This window comes from Candida parapsilosis, contig 005807, assembly GCF_000182765.1.
Source record: "Candida parapsilosis strain CDC317 annotated contig 005807".
Classification (NCBI taxonomy): domain Eukaryota; kingdom Fungi; phylum Ascomycota; class Pichiomycetes; order Serinales; family Debaryomycetaceae; genus Lodderomyces; species Lodderomyces parapsilosis.
In genome coordinates this window covers 263,000-277,739 of record NW_023503280.1, presented here as the reverse complement: position 1 = coordinate 277,739, position 14,740 = coordinate 263,000, and the positions used below count along the sequence as shown (strand labels likewise).

The 14,740-nt window shown below is 38.4% G+C and overlaps 8 protein-coding genes across 8 annotated transcripts; 3 read left to right on the top strand and 5 right to left on the bottom strand. All coding sequences in view use genetic code 12, as the record gives it.

Moving 5' to 3' along the window:
* Nucleotides 1-15: 15 nt before the first annotated feature.
* Nucleotides 16-1,641, bottom strand: INN1 (Inn1p; the record flags this gene model as incomplete). Its single annotated transcript, XM_036807958.1, has 1 exon — nt 16-1,641. The coding sequence occupies one exon, from the start codon at nt 1,639-1,641 to the stop codon at nt 16-18; it is 1,626 nt and encodes a 541-aa protein (XP_036664743.1).
* Nucleotides 1,642-2,342: 701 nt separating this feature from the next.
* On the top strand, nt 2,343-3,083 carry RPC31 (DNA-directed RNA polymerase III subunit; the record flags this gene model as incomplete). The annotated part of the gene is made up of 1 exon (XM_036807957.1): nt 2,343-3,083. One exon carries the CDS (start codon nt 2,343-2,345, stop codon nt 3,081-3,083), a length of 741 nt encoding a protein of 246 aa, XP_036664742.1.
* Nucleotides 3,084-3,149: 66 nt separating this feature from the next.
* On the bottom strand, nt 3,150-4,742 carry RRP9 (Rrp9p; the record flags this gene model as incomplete). The annotated part of the gene is made up of 1 exon (XM_036807955.1): nt 3,150-4,742. The coding sequence occupies one exon, from the start codon at nt 4,740-4,742 to the stop codon at nt 3,150-3,152; it is 1,593 nt and encodes a 530-aa protein (XP_036664741.1).
* A 151-nt stretch (nt 4,743-4,893) lies between these two features.
* On the bottom strand, nt 4,894-5,274 carry CPAR2_801170 (uncharacterized protein; the record flags this gene model as incomplete). Its single annotated transcript, XM_036807954.1, has 1 exon — nt 4,894-5,274. The coding sequence occupies one exon, from the start codon at nt 5,272-5,274 to the stop codon at nt 4,894-4,896; it is 381 nt and encodes a 126-aa protein (XP_036664740.1).
* Nucleotides 5,275-5,670: 396 nt separating this feature from the next.
* CPAR2_801160 (uncharacterized protein) lies at nt 5,671-6,450 on the bottom strand (the record flags this gene model as incomplete). Its single annotated transcript, XM_036807953.1, has 1 exon — nt 5,671-6,450. The coding sequence occupies one exon, from the start codon at nt 6,448-6,450 to the stop codon at nt 5,671-5,673; it is 780 nt and encodes a 259-aa protein (XP_036664739.1).
* A 294-nt stretch (nt 6,451-6,744) lies between these two features.
* CPAR2_801150 (kinetochore-associated Ndc80 complex subunit) lies at nt 6,745-8,835 on the bottom strand (the record flags this gene model as incomplete). Its single annotated transcript, XM_036807952.1, has 1 exon — nt 6,745-8,835. The coding sequence occupies one exon, from the start codon at nt 8,833-8,835 to the stop codon at nt 6,745-6,747; it is 2,091 nt and encodes a 696-aa protein (XP_036664738.1).
* A 1,273-nt stretch (nt 8,836-10,108) lies between these two features.
* On the top strand, nt 10,109-11,671 carry CPAR2_801140 (uncharacterized protein; the record flags this gene model as incomplete). The annotated part of the gene is made up of 1 exon (XM_036807951.1): nt 10,109-11,671. The coding sequence occupies one exon, from the start codon at nt 10,109-10,111 to the stop codon at nt 11,669-11,671; it is 1,563 nt and encodes a 520-aa protein (XP_036664737.1).
* A 296-nt stretch (nt 11,672-11,967) lies between these two features.
* On the top strand, nt 11,968-14,457 carry CPAR2_801130 (uncharacterized protein; the record flags this gene model as incomplete). Its single annotated transcript, XM_036807950.1, has 1 exon — nt 11,968-14,457. The coding sequence occupies one exon, from the start codon at nt 11,968-11,970 to the stop codon at nt 14,455-14,457; it is 2,490 nt and encodes an 829-aa protein (XP_036664736.1).
* Between the last annotated feature and the right edge of the window lie 283 nt (nt 14,458-14,740).

Here is a 14,740-nt window from a genome sequence, read left to right as displayed (position 1 = left end):
AAGTTAATCTATTTCTCAAGCTCTTCTTGCTTGAAGATCACGAAGATATTTCTCCTTCTCTAAAATGTAATACTCCATCTCGTTCAATCCTTTGGGGATTTTTGGTGGCACTTCGGGCTTTGGTTCTTCTTCATCATCATCACTATCGTCATAAACATTGAATGGCTTGTTGATACTAGCTTTTTGAAAAACACTTGGACTGAATTTACCATTACCTACGTATCCTGTTCTATTAGTTCTTAGATCCACCTTGAGGTCATCTTTTGTTACCGCATTATTTGAAAATCTCATTTGCCTGTTAAAATGTTCACTTGGAGTAGGGGCGAAGTACTTTGGATCTATTTCATCTTTGATTGGTAATTCCAGGTTAACATTGTGCTTGGCATTGCACGTTAGTGACTTGACTGGCTCATCTAGTAAGTATACTTTGGTTGGCAAGTTTTCAACATTATCATCTAAACCTATTGAGTCGGCTGAAAACGGGATTGATGTGCTGTCTTTGAGGTTTATATTCGATATTGGTGATGGCGGTTTTCTACCAGGTGGTGCTGGTAATGGCTTAGAATGAGACTGATGAGGCGGTGGTGGTGGAGGTGGTGCTTTAAACTCAAGGTCAAGATCAAAATCGTCCAACTTTTGGTTCTGACCAATATGGCTTCTCGACAAGTCTTGTTCAAGCTCGTCCAAGTCTCCAGATCCATATACACTAATGGGAGAAATATTTCGTCTAGATGGACCTGAGAAGAATGCGCTTGTACTGCTATCACAGGCTGGTTTGCCCCATATTGATTGCTTTGATTGAAACTTGTCCTTAATCTTGTTGAATTTTGACATGTACTTATTGGGGCTCTTGCTGCCTACTTTGGGGTGCAGTATAATAACCTCATCTGGATTTTCATGACTCGAAGCACTTCCTTCATTAGTGCTGATAAAGTATTGACTAGTCTTCAGAAATATTGAGGATCTCTTACTGTGTTTTGAGTTTTCCAGGGAGACAAATACATCGTTGAGTGGATTCGATTCATAATAGTAAGATTGTGGTGGAGGAGATTGCACTGGTGACAAAGAACCGCCGTACGGCCCGCCATCACCATCACCATCAACAACGTGATATTCCTCTTCATGGTATGGCACCTTTGGTGGTAATACAGGTGCACTTGGGTAAAATGTCATTTCCAAATAAAGCATACCTGCCCTTTTACCTTGAAATGCCAAATCATACCATTTATCTAGGATGTACTTTCCATCTCGCTTATTCCCCAGATCGGAAAATACTTGAGATGCATCAATCTCACAACTACCAATCGGCGTTGGATCACCTTTTGTTTCATCCAAAAGATCAATTTTTAGTAGTGGCTTTTTTTCCCGAGCTATTTCAAATCTGAGTTCATGAGTCCATTCTGGTGTTTGGCCAGCCCGAAAATCTGATTTTGTCTTTTTGGCAGTAGTTCCTAACCTTATAACAACATAGGGTGATTGTTTATCTAGTTTTCTTCGGTTGGGTAGATGTTTTGCACGGACAACCATTATCACCAATATTCCATCTGCTGATTGTGATTGCGACGGGGAATCCATAGTAGTGTTTGGCAAGTCAATCTCATCGTCAAAATGGTCGTACATGTTCGAAATACTGGTTACCATCGTTGGAGACATTTGGTGAATAGTGTGCAATTATTCTCTAGGGTTAAGTTTACTTTCTCAAACTAGGCTTTGACACACTTTTTGAGCTTTTCACTATGTGTATGGAGATAATCCATCATCATCTTTTCTTGATTGAATGGGGCATTGCCTTGTTGGATCACAAAATCTAAAGTGGGCTGGTTCTATTTTGGTTTTCGCTCGATTCGGAACTAATGTCATGACATGGATAGTTCCGACAATGTCAGTTTTACGCACAAGATTTATAATATAAAAATTGATGACAAGAGAGCTAAGTACGGATATGCAATATGCAAACAAATCAGAGGAGGTTGTTGTACCTAATGTGAACGTAGAAGTGCAGAAAACCTGAAATATAAATCTACCATTCCAATATCATTTCGGCATCATTTTGATGATAAATATACTAAAACGTCAAAAACTCAACTTAAAAACATTTGTGGATATGTTATCCCAATATATTAACCATACATCACCGGGAAAAAATTGCCGCAACCTAATGTTAAAGACAGCCCCTTCATTTGTAAACTACTCAGTTTCGCTGTCATACTTGATACGAGTTCAGCATGCTACATGGTAGCGCCTCTTCCCATCTTTGCAATTTTTTTTTCACAAGGCACACAAAGCCATACAAAAGTGAAGTCGAAATATCCATCTTAGTCATTACATTACTTACAACTATAATGTCATTCAGAGGAGGAGGAGGACCAGGTACTGGAAAAGTACTATTGCCGTTTGGTTTGGATTACGCAGATGTAGTAAAATCGTCAGAGGACTCAGAGAAACCTCAATATGTTCTACCGGTGAATGGTGAGCCCTCTGAAATTGAATCATTAGCAGCCAAACAATCGATACGATTTCAAAAACTAGTTTCCGATGGACCATTTTACACGGGAAGAGTTGAACCTAACCTAATCAAGAACAAAGACAGAGAATCATCCCGGCGGAACGAGTTGGTTAGTGCAAATGAGGATGGTATTGAGCGATATAGTGATAGATATAAAAAAGTGCAGAAGATTGGTCGAACTATTGAAGAACATCCGTATCAAATTCAGTTCTTCCCAGAGGAATTGTATCCAGTGATGGGTATATCAAACAAAAACAAAAAAAAATACTTAACATTATCAAAATTTGCATCTAATGGAGGGTTACGAGAATATTTGAGTGAAGAAAAACAAGAAACAATTGACGAACAAGCCAAAGTGCAGGCTTTGAAAGAGCAGATGTTTAATCAAGCTAATGTAAATGATGATGGGAAAGAAGCAGGAACAGGAGAGAAAGAGGACGTGCCTAGTGAGGAGGAGGATATGGACGATGAATTTGATGACGAGGATGAAGATGATGATTACAATGCTGAAAAATACTTTGATGATGGAGATGACGATGGAATGGACGACGCGGGAGATGATGAAGCAGCATTTTAAGGAATGAAACGAATAAAAAAGACAGCAACTTATAGACTACGGATGATGCATGTATATCGAATTAAGTTATATACTAAATGTAAAACTAATTAATGCATTTCTTCCACCAGGCACTTTACCAAACCACCTTCCAAATTTATGCTCTTTACTAACCAAAACAAACACCTTCAATTGTTTGGTATCGAGGATTTCAACACTATCTATTTTCACAACAAAACCACGCAAGTTCTCCACTTCCCCAATCAAAGTAAAAGTTCTCAATGTGGAGTCTAATTTCCAAATCTTTATAGTACCACCAAACGAGCCACTAAAGAATATGTCACTATATGCTGGCGCATGTATAGCTGTGATCCAGTGCGGTTGCGGAGCCGGTATTTGTCGACTGGCTACATTAGTTGCCAATTCTGCACTTGCTTGTTGTGGTTGAAATTGTGGCTGCAATCCATGTGCCAATCTTTTAGTATTCTGGGCTTTCTTCTTGGCTAGAGACCAAAGAGCAATATTACCGTTATCAGATCCAGTCACGAAATGAGATTCGTCAATCATGGAAACCACATCAATAGAGCCTTCACTATGGAAAGGTTCATCATTGCCAATTTCTTCATCTTCGTCGCTCTTCTTCTTTCTCTTCTTTTCAACTGAATCACCTCCGCGAAATGTCAACCTTGACTCTTCAGGTATTTTCCAAAACATGGCTGTTTTATCTCTACTTCCAACAGAAACACAAGTCTCTCTAGCTAAACTGGCAATGTCGGTAATATTATCCTGATGACCATACAATGTCTCCAATTGAGTAAATTGATTGATCGAATATGTTCTTACTCTCAAGTCGGCACAGGCTGCAAATAACTGATCAGTATTTCTTCTAAACACGATCGAATTCACAGCTGATCTGGTGGGAAGAACTTTCAAGCACGCCAAGTTTTCACTTGACCAAATGATTAATCGCGAGTCTGAGCCTCCGGTTACAATATACTTTCCATCAGGGGAAGCTGCTATGCAATTAATCTGCTCCCAATGATGATTCAATCCAGGTTGTGTTGTATTTAAAGTGAAATATTTGGACCCACCTTTAGTATGCTTTATCCTTTGGGGGTTTTTGCCCAGATTGATATTCCATTTAATGATTTCCACATCTTTGGATACCGTATATAGGTACGGGAAATGGATGCACATGCTAGTAACATTTTTGGACCCTATACGAGTCGTTGTCAATTTAATCTCATCTCCATCCAATTGCTGTGAAATTTTGTCACCCCAAAACTTATATACATGTCCCTTAGCATCTGCTACATCAACTTGTAACCTTTTTGCCAAGATCTCGTCGTCAAGATCCTGAGCATCAAAGTCCTCAGAATCGCGTAGTTCTTCATTCTTTAAGTTTTCAAGATATTGCTTGGCTAATCTCCTTCGTTTATCAGCAGCACTTTCAGTGGCAAATTCTTCATCCGATGAAAGTTCCTCCTCTTGTCGTTGGTCTTCTACAGACTGTTCGTTTTCAGTGTCACTGGCGCTTGATATCTCTTCATCATATTGTGATGTTGTCGTTGAGGGCTGTGGAGTGGTTGATTTTGATTTTTTGGTCCTTGTTGTGCTTGTAACTTTGTTCAGACGCTTTCTCTTCTTTGAAGGATCAGATAGGAATGGATCGCCCGCCATAGTTCAGCAACGATATAATGTCGTAGGTATAGCGATGATCTCTCTACACATGAATTTTTTTTTTTTTCTAATTTTCATTGAGCGCGATGGCATCAAATGCAATCATAACCTACACTAACAAGTAACAAACAATTAATCGAATTCCTACTTATCAATCCTCTAACAAATCCTCAATATCAGCATCTTCTTGTGCATCGTATGCAGTTTGATGTCTTTGTCTGGTTTCTTCGGCCAACTGCTCCAAAACAGCTTGAGTCGTCTTTACATTCTTTCTAGTCTTTTTACCCCAACCAAATTCATTGGCCTCTTTCTCCAAACTCTCCTCCAATTGCCTCTGAGCTTCAGCGTCTCTCGCTGGTTTTTCTGCTTTTTCCTTTTCATCCAATTTTTGTTGGTGTTCACTTTGCTTCTTGGCTGCCCATTGTGAGTAATATTTACGGAATATGAGATATGCACAGATGACTATTGCTAGACGAAAGTATTTGAGAAATGTGTCTTTCTCGATGTATTCATATATTTCTTCAAATGCCATTGCTTGTGGTTGGTGACGTCTATGGATGGCTTGCGTTATGGAAGAAGTTGAACAGGAAGAGGCAAATTATTTTTCGGTATTAGGCTGTTAAAGGAAACAATTCTCGGTTTAAAAAGAATAGCTAGTGCCGACTATGCATTGATCAACGCTATACTCGAAAAAGATTTGTGTCTGCAAAATGTAGCTACCTAGCATATCCTGCAACTCGTAGGAAAGACATCTTGTGGAAGAATTCACAATCTACATGACTTTGCTTTCACTTTGTACATATACAATGCACGTTTACAAAGATAAACTCAGATTCACCTCGAAATTAGACGAATCAAAAGCTCTCCTCCGTGACAACTCTTGCGTACTTGATGTAAATGACATTCTATAACAGTTCATTTCATTCCTTTACAACTCTTCGTCAGAATCATCATCTTCCGCAAATGGGTCCAATTCAGGAAAATCACCAACTTCAACTTGTTTCGGCTTGACAAAACTGCCATGGTTAGGTCGACAAACAAACAATTGTACACCATCAATATCACCACTGTTTTTACCTACGGGTTCATCAAATTCAATCCCCACCCAATCTTGTTTCCCACCATCCAAATGATCGATCGTCCCCACAAACCGCACCGTCCCTCGTCTTTCGCCTTCAATGTTGATAACTCGGCATCGATCATTAATGTGGATTGTGGCCAATTTCGCTGCATTTTCTTCAGCAATGTGTTTTTGCAATAACTCGTATTCCGGATCGAACCGACCTAGTTTTTGTTCTTGTTTCCATTGTAAAACAGTATTGTTTCGCTTACGATACTCTTCTTCTGGCATTTGATAATAATCGGGGGTGGCACCATCGGTGACTGATGATGGCGATATGGTTGATGTGATTTGGTTTGTGGTTGAATTGGGATCCATGTCAATCACGTGGATACGACTATACTCTTTCAACCCCAATTGATCCAAGTTTGTCTCTTGATCTTGCTGTTTGGAGTAGGTTGTTGGTGTTGACAATTGAATAAATTCGTTGGAATACTTGTTGGGAAAATATTGAAGTAGTTGATTTTTGGGTTCAACTCCAGTGATGAGTTCTAGTTTTTGTTTGAAATAGTCTAGGGTCCATTGAGGGGATATTCTTCTTTCTGATGATGTCAAATCAGATGTAATGAAGATGTTGATGTCACTCATTAGCTGGTTGGTGAAAAGTTGAAGTTGGAGAAGAAGTTTGTGTTTGAATTTTCCTCAATTTGAAAACAAATACAAGTCGACAACAAAGTACACAGTTATACAAAATGTAATGTATTTATACATAAAATAATACAACTTGGGGTATCAGAAATAAACAAAGGGTAAAAAATAATACAGATTAATGTGTTGTCTCTAGCGTATCATGGGTGATGTTGGACAGATCCACTTTTAGGTTGTTGATAATTAGAAACAATTTTCCAACATCCCAATTCCACCCGTTTTCTCTGTTGTTACTCAACTGAAATGGTCATAAGCGGATATTAATCTCTCACTTAAAGAAGTTTTGAACTTGGTAATGAATGCCTGAATCCTGAAAAGCTGTTGATCAATTTCCAACTGCTTTTGCTGCAAATCTTGAATAACAATTTTTTTATTCAAATGTGCATCTTGAAATTCACGTTCATAATTGAGGATGTTGCCAGTGATTGATGATTTGGTATCCCTAATCTTTTTCTCACGATCTTCAATATCCTCCGACATTTTGGCTTGTAGGCTGTAAATTTGCTGTGATTTCTCATCATTGCTACGTTTTTGCTTGTACTCATCATTCTGAATAGTGGCCAAATTGGTTCGTTGACCAGCGGCATATTCTTGCATTGAGTCAAGTTGTTCATTGATTTTATCAAGCTCGACTCTATTTTGACTTAATTTAGCATCAATACTTCCACGCAACAAGCTTAATTGATTCGACTCTTCTCCAAGGGTCTTGTCTTTGAATAGTTCATCTCTTCCATAGGCAATGTTGGAATCAATTAAGTCTTTGAGTTGTAAACCGAATGTATACCCGTTGGAGTTGCTATAGTTGAATTTCTCAACAATACTGTTATAACTGACCACCAATTTTTCAATGGTAAAACAACCATTCTCGGTATCAGCTATCCTTTCTTGAAGATCATCTTTTTTCCTCTCCAATTTCACATTTTCAGCTTCAATTGTTTTTGATAGCTTGTCACGTTTCAATTCCAAATCAGTAATGTCTTTGATTGAAACACCACTAGCTTGAAATTCTTGCTCCAAGGTATCTCGTTCCTTTTGTAAAGTTTTCAAGTTTTCATTGGCAGAATATACTTCATCCAGCAACTGGTGCAATTTGGCACTCCATTCTGGTATTCTCTTTTGCACTTCTTCAATATATTCACGAAGTTTGGTAAAGTCTTCTTCCAAGGCTCTTGTTTTCCTATCAGCGTCATCTCTTAGTTTTAAATCATTCAACAATTGCTCATAATTTTCATTCAATTTGCTCTTTTGAACCGAAAGGTTCTTTTCTTGAGTTTTGAATTTTTCCATCTCTTCTTCAAACTCTTTCAACATTTGTTGGTGTGGTGCTTCGTAATCCTCATCGGCATCAAGAAATTTGAGGTAGCAGCTATAGTTGTATCCCATGAAAATGCGGTCAAAATCATCATTGGGGCTGAGATCATCGACAATGGCCACATTCGATTCAATGTAAGTTAGTATCCATTCAAGAATGGCCAAGAAATTAGGCCAATTTTGTCCTCCAACCGCATTAAATTGTAAACGTGATATCGTACCGAGTGCTGGATATTGTAATGACTTTAGTAATGGAATTATTTCTTGCTCTGCTGACTTACGAAAAACATATGATGGATCAATGAAGTGGTACATGAATTTGAAAATTTCATAGAAATTTCGTTGTGTGGGAATCTTTAGGGTGTTTTCATTCAAGGATATTGATGTCCTAACTTCAAAGTGGTTGGTGGCTAGAAACTTGTATATTTTCTGTGCCATTTGTTCCTGTCTGGCTCTGTTGACAGCTCTATCTGTAGGTACCAGATGTAGTACTCCATATTGAGGTTGTGGTATATGTGATTGAAGTGGTATCAGTTGTGATGACAGGGGAGTCGGTTGTGAAGAGTTTAAGTGTCGATTAGTGGCTGGTTGTTGTTGTTGCAGCTCTTGCAGTAATTGAAACAGCGTCCTTGGAGCATTTGCAAGTTGTGAAACCTGCAGCGAAGGTATACCCACACTTGTCCTCTTTTTATTGGTTGAAGCAGGAACTGAATACAAAACCGATCTTCGCTTGTTTCCAGTTGAAGGTGTAGCATCATTTATGAACGCAGATTGTACATTTCCTTGAAAACTGTGTCTTGGATTTGCTTGCTGCTGACCGTACCCATTCGCACTTGTAGCACCTCTTGCGCCATAAACGTTACTGAATGGAGTCGTTGTCCCAACTGTTGATTGTAATGTTGATGATCTAGAAGCTGTCCCTAGAGACAATCTGGGGCCCCCATTTGCAAACTGTTGTTGTTTTCGTAGTGGGAGTAGTGGTTTTATAGGTGGTGCATTTGATGAATGATTCATCCTTGACGATATGAATGCATATATATATATATATATCTGGGAGGATAGAGGCTTGCACTAAGCACTTTTTGGACTTTCTTACGCTGTTGCGTTTTTATGGCTCTTGTTTTGGATTTCTTCTTTTGTGCTGTATTTTTGGAGCAATCACCGCCAGTTTGAAACTCAATTGAAACTGTCCACTATAATTAGTATGTGTGATGAAGGTGTATTGTATGTATCGATGAATAGATGCAGTTAATTTTGATAGTTTGTGCAGTATCAACTCAATAAATGGTGTAAACTATATATACCAATCTACTGTATAGAAGTATAATTTTTTTTTCTTTTTTTCGTCTTGTTTTTCTTTCTCTCTCTTGTCGTTGTTTTTTGGCTTCTGTTTGTTGTGACTTGAATTTTGATTTGTTTTGATTTTACGAAATTGAAGTCGTCCCAATTAGGAAATAACCACACGAGATGCGTACCTATATGTCACAACTAATTAACTGATACTACAACGAAAGATTCTCACGACACGACACACAGATATAGAGCTTACTATCTCTACGAATCTATTGACAAATACTTACCAATCATCTCTATGAATACCTGTGGAGGTTGCTCGAGCAATATAATAAAGACATGTACGAGTGTTATTTCAAAAATGAGCAAACTGCATCAACAAGGCGCCTCCCTGAGAGACTGGCACCCAACTAAAATGTAACCTAAGATTATGTTTAAGTAACATTAACGAAAAACCTCACGGCACGCAGCATCTGTTGAAACCCACCACTGACACATCTCGTTGATTAGAAAGAGATTTCGAATCTTGTGTTTCACAAAAAACGGTTAAACCAAAATTACGAATGACCCGGAATCGTTGATTAGCCCAAAGTACACGACCAATAGAATCGCTGATGCTGGCCCCACCTCCATGGGTAAAAAGCATTCTTCATAAGTGAAGAGAGTATCGTAAACTATACTATACTGTACCCCTTCCTCTCTGCTACTTTCAAGGGCATGATGAGTGGAAACTCAAATCTCTATTTGTTATAGTATAGAATGTAACATATAAAAAAACAATTAAACAATAAACAAAGTGACAAAGTGACAAAACTTCCAAAACTAAATTTGCGAAACACGAATTATGAAAGGAAGAAAAAAACACCTCAAAACGTAAGGGGAACAAGCAAAATAGATACTTCTTCGATAGCCCTGGATTTAGACACTGGTTTTGTTGAAAAAAGAAAGACGTTTACAAGAGCACAATCAAAGAGAAATCAAACACGCTGCTATCATGAGTACTCCGTCGACACCCATAGCTGCATCGGCTGTATTGCAAAATAACGACGCAACCACGTTACCTGACTCCATACGCAACAATCCCTTGGCCCAAAGTGACAGTAGCAATAGACTTGACAACCGTACCAAATCAAATAGAAACAGCGATCAAATACACGTTACCCTTGACAAACCGTTGACGCCTTCACCCCCAAATAGAAAACGTGCGTCAGCTTCATTTCTAAGGACACCAGAACAACCAAAAGACGCAAGCAAAAGATATTCAGGAACACTACCGTACACTCCATCTTACAAACGAACAAGCACTGGATCATACAAGTCGCCTGATGGAAAATTGGTTTATCACAATGTCAATTCACCATTTAGTGCCGCTCATTTATTAAAGACACCGCGACATTCGGGTATTGAGGATTCACCTACAGGTGAGGATGAAGATGGACACAGAGCAAAGATAATGAAAACACCACAGTATTTGGGCACAGCAAAGAAATTGTTTCAAGGTGATGAAGGAAGTCCCAATGATAACAAGCGAGACGATTTAACAGAAATTAGTTCACAATTGAGAAATAAATTGAGTTCTGCATTGGGTAAATTACAAAAAGATGACTCGGCACACAATTCAAAGATTACATTCACTGAGTTATCGTTTGATTCACAAACGTCACCAACAAGGAAATATACACCGAAAAAACATTCTGCCTTGGGAAACAATTGGGTACCTACAAATACTCTTCAAAGAGCTAATCTTAACTTGCAAACATTGCAGCAATCACCTATTGCCAAATCAAACAACTCGTCGCCAAAATTAGAACAAAGTCATGGTTTCCGATCAAATACAACTTCACCTTTGAAGCACTCGCCTGTATTGAAAGGTGATGCGCAACAACAACATCAACGCCACTCACGATTAAATGACATGCCATCCCCTGATGAGGAAACAAGTGCACATTCGGCTCTATTGGCTGCGTTGTCACGACAGCGCAGGAAATCACGATCATCGTTTTCAAATAGTGATACAAAAAGGTCATCAATAACAGCTGAAGGACCACCAACTTTACAAATATCGACACAAAAGGAAATTAAGCTACCGCCGCTTAATGTTGCACTAAATGGCGAGTACACTTCTCCAATAAGGGGATTAACTGATAAAAACAATGAACAAGATGCAGTAATATCATTAATGTCATTAGCATCACCACAATCAGCTAAATATGCTCATTCACGTAGTCAAAGCTTGAACAGTAATGGGAACTACCCGTCAGGTGGAGGCGCTATTGCCAACCCATTTGCTGATAATGTTGCATCACCAATATCTTCACGATCTTCACTGGTGCAAATCCCATCACCTACATTTGCTACAATGCAGCCACCACATTTACCTCCGTTGACTCGATTCATGAAGAGCCCCGAAGCAAAGCAAAAGGGGTCCAGAAAGGGACTTGTCTTTGCTACTGATGATACTGATGAAGAAGACGCTGTAGTGGTGGGTGATGACCGTGGAAATGGCGATAATGTTGACGATAATGACTCTGATAGAACTGTGGAGGAGGACAAATGAGAGAACAATTTTTGGATGAACGATGAGGAAGATGGAAAGTAGAGTCAATAGAGACATACATGAAACACATTATTTTTGTAGTTTTTATTGATTTTCCCTAGTAGCATTTGTGTCTGTGGTGTGATATATCGTTCGCGGATGAGACATGCTATAAAAGCTCTTCTCGTAAGTACAAACGGTATTTGACGAGGTTTATCGAGTGTAGTGGTGGCGCTGGTGGTGGAGGCGTCTCCTAATAGGTTTATTAGTCGCACAGTTGTGGGAGATGGAAACAAAATGTTGAACTCTTTCCCGAGATGTCTGTCTTGACCAATTGGACATTCAGACAAGTTTCTATACAACAACAACACGTGTGTACACCTTGGGAAGACAACACATGGTACAATGCCACACCTCAACAACAGCTGCACCAAATCCATGTGGATTTAATCTACAATGACCTTATACCTGATCCTTTTGTAAATGACAATGAGTTAAACGTCAGTTGGATTAGTGAATTGACATGGGAGTATCGATGTTTATTTGGTGTGCCAGTGCCACAAGAGCAGCAAGAAGCGTATTTGTTGTTTGACCAATTGGATACTGAGGCTGAAGTTATGTTGAACAATGATGTCATTTTACACAGTACTGATGCCTTTCAGAGATATAAGGTTTTTGTAAACTTGTCTGTTGAAAATGAGTTAGTATTGAGATTGAAAACTGGGGTTGAATTAGGCAAGTCATTAGAAGAAGACAATGGACATCGTGAATGTTGGAATGGTGATTGTAGTAGAGTTTATGTCCGCAAACCTCAATTTCAGTATGGATGGGATTGGGGGCCGAAGTTGATCACTTGTGGGTTCAATAAAGTTGAGCTTGTTGCAAAAAATTATGTTGATGATTTGTTTGTGAGGTTTCAATTGAATGACGAGTTAGACGCGGCTCATGTTTGGTTTGAGATTGAGAGTATATTGTTTACATCTGTGAAAAAAGCCCAAATCGAAATCAGTTTGGATGAGGTGGCTATTGGTGTGATTGAAATGGATCAAGTTGAATCTGAAATGAATGTTAGTTATGTGTTGGAAAAGGTTCAATTGTGGTATCCTATCAAACACGGCAAGCCCAACTTGTACAAAATCAAGCTATTTTTTGATGACGAGTTGATGGTTACTAAGTCCGTTGGATTTAGAAAAGTTGAGCTTGTAACCGTTGCCGATGAATATGGTAGTTCATTCTACTTCAAGATCAACAATAAACCTATCCAAATGGTTGGATCAAATTGGATCCCTTCTCATTCATTTATATCCAAAGTTACCAAGCAAGATTATCAAGACTATATTGAATTGGTAATTGATTCAAATCAAAATATGATCAGAGTGTGGGGAGGTGGGCAATATGAGCAGAGCGAGTTTTATCAATTATGTGATGAGTACGGTATTTTAGTATGGCAAGATTTCATGTTTGCATGTGGGATATATCCTAATGTTCCAATACACAAACAAGTTGAGAAAGAAGTGCAAGATCAAATAAGACGATTACGAAATTTCTCCAGTATTGTCATCTATACAGGTAATAATGAAGATTATCAGATTGCTGATGCCTTGAAGTTGAACAAGAATAATGCTAGTCAATTCCCAGCAAAATCCATATATGAAGAGACGATTCCCCTGGTATTGATTGCAATGGCAAATCAAGTGGTGTATAGATTTGGATCGCCATACTCAGATAATATTCACAGTTCGTATGATTTGAAATTTGGTGATTCACATCAATGGGACGTTTGGCACGGCAAAGTACTCCCATATCAGTCTTGGCGACAACTATCAGCTAGATTTGTCAGTGAGTTTGGTATGTTGTCGTTACCCTCGTATTCAACATTGAGTAAATACATCACCAATGAGGACCAATTGCGTCCTGACCTGAAAATGATTGATTTTCACACCAAACCAACAAACAAGGAGAATTTGGCGCATTATGTGTGGTTTAACTTCAATAAACCAAAATTGCTCTTATTACATGATTGGATTTATTTAACTCAATTGATGCAACTGGAAGCCATAAGTTTAGCATTCAGGTACTGGAGACGCAATTGGGACAAATATCAATGTGGTGGTGTATTGGTGTGGCAATTGAATGATTGTTGGCCTAGTATTTCTTGGTCAGTAGTTGATTTTGAAAAAGTTCCTAAATTGAGCTATTACGGAATGAAGAGGGAGTTGAGTGATGTGAGTGTTGGTGGGTGTAAGATTGAACAAGAATCGGTTGATGAAGCGCCATTTGCTGGTCAAACGGTGCTACAAGAGCCGATTGTGAAACTTGACGTGTGGGCATTTGGTAATGATGGTAACTTAACCTTGAGTATTGAATTTTACAGCTCAGATGGCGAATACATTGATGAATATAAGCAAAGTGGAATTGTACTTGAAGAAAATAAAGTCAACGCAATCATGACTGGTGCTATATTCGATCATTTGAAGAAGACTACAATTGTCAATATAAAGTTGTCCAAGGACAGCGAAATAATAGCTAGATCCTCAGATTGGCCACAACCACTAAAGACATTGAATTGGGGAAAATTAACATCAAAGCTACACATTGAGGTTGAGCATATTGGAAATGGCAAGTTTGTCTTATCGTCAAATAAACCAGTAAAGGGACTACAATTGTATTTTGACGACACTGATTGCAATTATCGCTTTAGTGACAATGGGATTGATCTATTTCCTGGTGATCCACAAGTTATACAAGTTATACATTTACTAGAAGAGGATGTGGGGAAGATACGATATAGATATTTGAGCTGGTGAATGGATGTCATGTTTAATCATCCAATGATGACATTGATAATTGTATAGAGTTCGAAAGCAGGATGCACAAAATATTGTGTCTTGTGACCATATAATACAACTAGGATCAACCAATGATGAAATAGATAACAATGATGACACACGGATACACTTCTGAAAGTTATTACGTAATTGTTAATTTCTTTTTATTTCTTTTCTTTTCTTTCCTTTTATTTTTTTAGTTTCACGTGACCAGAAGAAAAGAAAATTAAGAAAATCCCGTAATTAGTAATACTACAGTAAT